The sequence below is a fragment of the Seriola aureovittata genome, chromosome 2 (assembly GCF_021018895.1).
Source record: "Seriola aureovittata isolate HTS-2021-v1 ecotype China chromosome 2, ASM2101889v1, whole genome shotgun sequence".
Classification (NCBI taxonomy): Eukaryota; Metazoa; Chordata; class Actinopteri; order Carangiformes; family Carangidae; genus Seriola; species Seriola aureovittata.
The window spans coordinates 23659243-23666278 of record NC_079365.1 but is presented as its reverse complement, the minus strand read 5'-3'; the positions used below and the strand labels follow the sequence as shown (position 1 = coordinate 23666278).

The following is a 7036-nucleotide window of genomic DNA, read 5'->3' as shown; positions in this document are numbered from 1 at the left end:
TTTCAATTTCAACAGAAATAAAATAAAGCAACTATGTGATAGTTGAGTAATAGGCAAGGTTTTGGTCAGACATATGAAAAGGCCTTTTTTTTTAAGTTTAGTGGAATTCATGATTAATCAAAAAAAAAAAAAAAAGTCAGAAGATTATATCTATTATTAAATCAATCATTAGTTGCAGCCCTAATTGATTAAACTGTATGGTCATTTCGGAAGATGTAGTTTGTAGTGTTGAATTGTATTGCTTTATACTGATGCCCCTCTGTATAATGCAACAGTTCAACAACACCACAGACCACATCATCTAAAATGATCAGTTGATACAGTTGAATTAACACCTCTCTTAACAGTGTCAATACTGAACATTTTAAGCTTCTTAAAAGTAGGATTTATTGCATAGTTGTTGTTTTAGAAGACTGCATGAGATTTAACTAGGTTTACTTAATAAACTTGCAACTGAATGTATATCAGTGTAGAAATCTCCTGTGACCCTATTTGCACATCAAGCAATCCCATGTGCCCTGACATTTAGAAACTGTGTGCAGTACAAGTTGCCAGAGTATTCCCCTGAGCAAAGTAGCTTCCTCAGTGTCAAAGCTGCAAGTGAGGTTTTGCCATGCAGAGTCATGAATAATGAAAAAAACATAGTGTGGATTGAAAAGAGAAGACACCTGTCATTTAATCTAAAACAAGAGTTTATAATTAGAAAACCGTTTCTTGTTCTAATGTGGAAAAAGACGGTACATATTATTCACTATAAACGTGTAAGCTTAATTGTTGTGTGGCCCCCTGGAGAAGAAACAATATCACAGATAATCATATGATAACCAACATCCTGGGGCAGACCTAATCTCATATCATGATATATCAGTTTCTATTATGGCTATGTTCCACTGAAAAACATGAGCACTGATCCAACATGCAAAAGGTATACTAAACTGCACACAACATTACCAGTAAAACAAACATAACCAGGGGTTAGACTGACTACTAACAAACATTAAAACACAGAAAATTTCAACACAGCCTACCTTTTGCCCCCCTCTTAGTGGCCATGATACAAGTGTACCAATATAATCTGAGGTCTCAAGATGTAGAAAATAACTGATGTTACCATCCGGTTTTCTTACACCAGGACACTCACTGTGTATAATATTGCTTCTTACATATCCCCCAGGCCTTATGTCTAAACACAGAAAGAATAAGATTAAAGTCCAATGAAACTATAAAATTTCATATTTGCAGAAAACCTTTACAATGCAAAAAAAAAAAAAAGAAAAAAGAAAGACTGTTATAGTTTTAAGTGCCATCATGTGCAACAATCTGAGTGATCAATTCCACTCCAAGTTTAAGGTTATTAATTTCATCCATAAAAACACTAATAAACTCCTCTGATGCCGTATAGGCACATATAAAAATATTTTTAAAAAATATACTGAAAGACATAAAAGCTGAAAGCATAAAATATTACATCCTTGACAAATAAGTACCCTCTAATGAAATGACTTGTACACTATATACATTAAGTGCCAACACTGTTAATAGGTGCATTATGTTTTACAGTTTGTGAAGCCTCCACACAACACCAAATGTGATTTTTAAAGTATGAGATGATATATGTGCAAAAGAAAGAAAAACAGGTGTCACTTATTTTGGATCTTTGGTGGTTGGCATTCCACATGTTCCAGTGTCCAGGGGTTTAAACCCATCCCTTTCTCTGGGTACTTTTCAACTTGGATTTGTTCAGGCTCTTGTGTAACTTTACAGGCTGCTGTTTGCTGGTGTTTTCCTCCCACTCGTAACAGTGGTTTACTCGGGCACAGCTCAGCAGGCATTGCAGCTCATCTTGGGTCTCTGTGTAGTATTCGATCAGCTCTGCTATGGAAGTGAACTCAGTCTTGTTTTTCTACCGCAAAGATAAAATGAAGAAACAGAAAACGTTACTATGGTCACAACTAGTGCTATACTGAATTCTGATTTGCAAACACATTTATGATGAAATGCCAACAATTTCATCATTGAGTTTTACTAGTTGTCTAAAAGCTGTTTTATGGGATTGTGCACATTAAATAAGTCTATATACTTGCAATACTTTGGCATAAAAATTGAATAGTTAAGAATGTTCTTTCTCTCCAACACACACAGACCCACACACTGAATACTGAGGTGCTGCAAGGCCAACTTTTGTTGAGATCCACTGATGTGTATTTTAAATTAGGGCCCAGATACCACAGTTTGTAAATATAACACTGAATTTCAGAGAAATATGTAGGATATCAAATGATCCACAGAAAGTGCATCTTGGGTTTTTGATGTTTCACTTGATAGAAGGTTGATGAATTCTCAACAAAGATACAAAATATAAACGTACCCAAGAGGACATTTCTGGGAGGATCAGTCTTGAAGGGGTTAATATTTGGGTGAAATATCACATATAGGTGATACAAAAATTGCTAAATAAATATTTTATATTAAAAAACGCAAAAGACAAAAAAAAACAAACAAACAAACAAAAACAATAAATGACAAATACATTTCTGAAAATGTAACTATTTCCCTTAAATTTCAATAAACTTTTTTGGGTATTTCTGCTTTATTTAAAGAGCGGAAATTACATGCAGCAAAGGGCCTGGGCCAGACTCGAACCCGGACTGCTGCGATAAGGACTCAGCCTTAGCACATGGTACCCCCTGTACCAGGAGAGCTACTGGGGAGCCCACGTCAGTGATTTTGTTTCCACTACAAATCTAAACAAATATTAGCCCGACAGGCTTGGTGTTTGCTAATAATTGTATGTAAGATTCAACCTTGTAAGACAAACCAATTACCTCCAACAGGAATTTCCCTTTACGAGTGTTTTCTATAAGGTGGGTCACCAGGCCAGAGGGGAAACGAATGATGAGAGAGCCACATTTGGGTTTTTTAGGATGAGAGCACAGGAGGTACGAACCCATAACATCATCTGCCAGCAGGGAATAGCTGCTGTCACTGAAATCAGAAGATATATTAGAGAAAACCACTGATATATCCAAGTGCTAGAGAAGGCATCTGTTGTCAGTAAGATATGTTTAATGCCCGAGGAACACTCACACTGCGATACCAGCCCAACACCACACCGCTTGAGCCAGTGCTTCTTCTGTTTCGGCCAGGCTGGGCGCACGGGACCGTCGCACCACTGTCCGGTCTTCCACTTTTTCTGTTTTCACATATAAGAGGAGAAGTCATTGTGAATTTGGATTTGTTTAAATTCCAGCGTTTCACACGTGGAGGAACTCCACCAGCCATGTTTGTGTGGGAAAACATCCAATGTAATCCCAACTCAGTGAAGGGAATGTTTGGCTTAAACGGAGCAAGTGGTGATAAAACAAAAGCTTGTGTTTCAGTGTGTTAAAGGTAAGAGTCAAATAAACAGTAGTGAGAGAAGTTCAACAGTGAGAAGCTTTAAGAAAATATATCATGACCCATGTGAGACAAGATTATTATCCATCACCTTAAACTACCTTCTGACACCACAACAGACAGTGAGTGACTGCCCATCACCTAACACTGAGGGGTTTGCTTTACCTAATCAACTCTCTGACTCTTGATAGTGCTCTGTGAACACTCGGCCCACCTTGTGACGCATTCAGTCGCTCCTGAACACTGCGCTGTTTGAGTGGTGTAAATGTGAAGGAGCGGTAAGCGCCGGAGCGCAGTGCTTTGGTGCGGATGGCTTTCTTGCGAACCAGGGAGGGAGAGGAGGTGGGGAAGACTTCATCTTGGCTGCTGTGCGGGTCGTCGGAAGACTTCTTATTTTTCTATAAATGAGGGAAAAGAAGATGTTGTCTGAGTGCAACTAGTTTAATTGGGAAGTGGGCAGTCAATAGTTGCCATACTCTTTTGACCCTTTGGTAAATCCATAATTGAATTATTTATGGCCAAGGTTAGTTTAAATTTTAATTAATTATTTTTTTATGAGGATCACAAATTTAACAAAATCTCAGATATTCATGGAAATACGTGTCAAATGATGCATAGCACATAACGCCTTCAAATGTCTTGCTTGGTTTGACCAAAAGTCCAAAAACCCCAAATATTTAGTTTAAGAAAAGAAGGAAAATCTTCTCTTTCGAGAGACTGAACTTTCTGGATGAATTTTAAAAACAATTGAAACAATTAATAAAAGTAGTAGCCAATTGTTTTTCTTTTGACTGATTAATTAATTAACCAATTCAGTTTCAACTGTCATACAAAAATGTAACTTAGAGGCTTCTTAAGGGTAAACTGCAAACTAAAAGGGAAATATTGTGGTTCAGGAACGATATCAACCTGTAAGAAAATGTTATGGTCCAAACCTTTGTGCCTGGCAACAGCCCTTGAAAAGGTGCTCTTCTGAAGGACACCAAGGCACTGACACTGAGAGGGAAACCGTGGTTGAGCAGTGATGGGGTACGACGAGGCATCGAGCCGGCAGAGTTTTCCTGAGCCTCCTCTGGGTGCTTCTCCAAGTAAGACAGCTGGAAACAGCGGCACAGCAGCAGGTTCAGGAACTGGGCCTACAGCAGAGAGGAGAGAAAACTATTCAGTGTTACCTGGTAAATCAAATTCTTAGGTGACTTAGTTAATAACATGAATACAATTACACTTTTAATGAACTTGCTTACAGGCTCCAGGAACAGACATCCAATTGAAATGTCTAGTCAAGATATAATATCACAAAGCAAAGAAACGCAATCTTCTTCTCTTTAATTTGGAACAAGTGTCACCACCACTCTTCCTCTATAGCTGCCAGTAAACACTAACCTCACTTTCTGACCACTCTAAATGTATTCCCCACAAAATGAATGAACACAGTCAGGACTATGGGTTAAATGCACCAACCAGCGACGTTGGTTTTACGCCTAAGAGCATCAAATTAAAATGGTTAATTTTAGGATTAGAGATGGTTGCAGTTTGGTATGGTTATGTTTTGGGTGAGAATCCAGAAAGAGCTTCCTGCAATTACTATAAGAAGGGTAACAATGTGTTTTTTCCAACATGCACATTGTTATAGTTGTTGCCAGGCAGGGCATGTTGCCCTATTATCACTCTTATTGTAGTTTGTGACATCCTGTAATTCCCAGTATTGCCCCACACAGCTTTGACCTGAACAGACACCTGTGCAGAGCCTTTAATAAAAAAGTCAAACTATACTACAATCATTTCTGTTTTTATTAAGTTAAACGGCTTTATCGATTATTGACCCATGTTTGGTTGCACCGTCTCAGATGTGTTGTTGCGGTACCACAATGTTCAGAAGCATTTTGTACAAGTTTTCACTGGATGTGACAGACATTTGAATTTTTAAGTTCAGCTAAGTCCAACTTTGATGAACTTCTCATACACCTAACCACAGGTCACTTTAAAATACTTTTCACATCCTCCCTTTGACGCATCTCAAATAGATTTTATATCAAGAGAATGTGACACAATGTTACGGGACATTTCCTACCGCTCTGGCATGCCTAGCTTGGAAGACATGGCAGTACAGCTGGGCATCTGTGCTGCCCGGGTTGTGGGAGACGAAGGCAAACTGGGCATCGACAGGCCGTGCGGTGGACAGAGAGACTCTGCGCAGGGCATGAGCCATCAGGAGGGTCTGCAGAGGGGAGGGTGACATAACACACAGGAACAACAGATGCAAGATGACTAAAACTACATTTTTAAGTATAAATGTTACCACTTCCAGGTTAAAACATCATCAGATCAATGTATGCGAATAATGTTTTCACTCAAGACAAAACACCATCCTCACCGTTTCATCCTCGTTGTACATTTTCACACCTTTGATGGAGAATTTTATGGATACAGGCCGCATTCGCCTGCATGTCTGGTTGAGGACAACCAATGTATTAGTCACTGTATTCTCCTTTAAACAGGTATTAGTTCCTCAGACGGAGCTGGACTTACTTTAAGGAACTTCAGCTGAGTGTGCAGACGCTCTATCTGGTCATCCAAACAGCAGTCATCCACAGGAAATGAGCCCACATACTTTACAGCAAAGACATAAGTTTAAGCAAAACACACACACACACACAAAGAACACACTGATATATAAAAATCACAAATAGTACCTCTGCCGATCGTGTCACTGAACCATCTTCTCTCACTGGTGCCTCACCCATGATGCCTATTTTTCTCATACAGCGAGAAAATCTTAACCAAGGGCAACAAGAAACAAGACCAAAAGAGTAAATTCAAAGCCTGTCAAAAAACACACAAAAGTTTAGGAAACTCTCAACTTTTAAAAGTTCAGCAATCACAGCAGTGGTGCAACGGGGGATTTAAAACCAGTAAAATATATAGAAAAGTTAAGGTGTATCACAGTAGAGTGCAGTTAATAAAGACCTTGAGATATACAGGAAGACAAGAAACCTGATTTGGGACTTTCTCGTGTTTGCCGTTTTCCAGGCCGTTCCCCTTTAAATCCCTTTAAAAAATGTTGAGCGTTGTAGATGTGTAGAAGTCGCTGTTAATACACGGGGAAGTGTTGGTATGTGTTTTATGAGCTTATCAGTCCTGACATGCTCCAAACAGTGGACAAAAACCGAAGTGTTAAAGTGAAGTCAAAATGACAAACAGCGGACTAGATAACACTTGGGAACAGTTTCCGTCTTCTGTAGACCAACAGACACTGGAGCGTCTCAGTTCAAAGGTCGTAAAAAAAAAAAAAAAAAAAAGCTATGAAATCTCACAAACTCACTTTTCAGAGCCTCCAGCGGCAACACCACCTCCGCCAGTTTACTCTGCGTCTTCTGCACACGCCGTTGACGACACCGAGGTCCGAATCACCTTTACGTGCCGCCGCCGCCGCGCTCCGTCGTCCAGGTGTGCTACCGGTGGCCCAAGGCGGGGCTTGAGGGAAAGGAACCCCGAGGTGGAAGAGGACGACGAGGAGGAGGAGGAGGAGGAGGAGGAGGAAGGGAGGAAGGTGTTCACTTTCCCCCCTCTCGTATGAAATGAAAGTCAGTGGAGGATAACGTGTTGAATCACTTCCCTCCCTATGCTGCTCCCTCTATCC

At 39.8% G+C, this 7036-nt stretch overlaps 1 protein-coding gene across 4 annotated transcripts; it reads right to left on the bottom strand.

Annotated features, from left to right (window-relative positions):
• Positions 1–647: 647 nt before the first annotated feature.
• Positions 648–7030, bottom strand: sh2d5 (SH2 domain containing 5). 4 transcript variants are annotated; one of them, XM_056396982.1, is made up of 10 exons: positions 6719–7027; positions 6090–6171; positions 5926–6006; positions 5771–5845; positions 5468–5614; positions 4332–4532; positions 3611–3794; positions 3088–3193; positions 2826–2985; positions 648–1903 (listed from the first exon to the last, which is right to left on the bottom strand). In XM_056396982.1, exons 2-10 carry the CDS (start codon positions 6156–6158, stop codon positions 1697–1699), a joined length of 1230 nt encoding a protein of 409 aa, XP_056252957.1. In that variant the 5' UTR covers positions 6159–6171; positions 6719–7027; the 3' UTR covers positions 648–1696. The 4 variants fall into 4 exon arrangements, with proteins under 4 accessions (XP_056252957.1, XP_056252974.1, XP_056252966.1 ...); XM_056396999.1 differs by lacking the exon at positions 6719–7027 and adding an exon at positions 6364–6689; XM_056396991.1 differs by lacking the exon at positions 6719–7027 and adding an exon at positions 6391–6689.
• Positions 7031–7036: the final 6 nt, after the last annotated feature.

What these genes read in the sequence shown, in the direction of transcription:
- sh2d5 (XM_056396982.1), bottom strand. Translation starts at nt 6,158, where the DNA reads ATGAGAAAAATAGGCATCATGGGTGAGGCACCAGTGAGAGAAGATGGT. An exon ending in CAGTGACACGATCGGCAGAG is followed by an intron (nt 6,007 to 6,089) that starts GTACTATTTGTG and finishes TTTGCTGTAAAG; the next exon opens with TATGTGGGCTCATTTCCTGT. An exon ending in TGTTGGGCTGGTATCGCAGT is followed by an intron (nt 2,986 to 3,087) that starts GTGAGTGTTCCT and finishes TTCTGATTTCAG; the next exon opens with TGACAGCAGCTATTCCCTGC.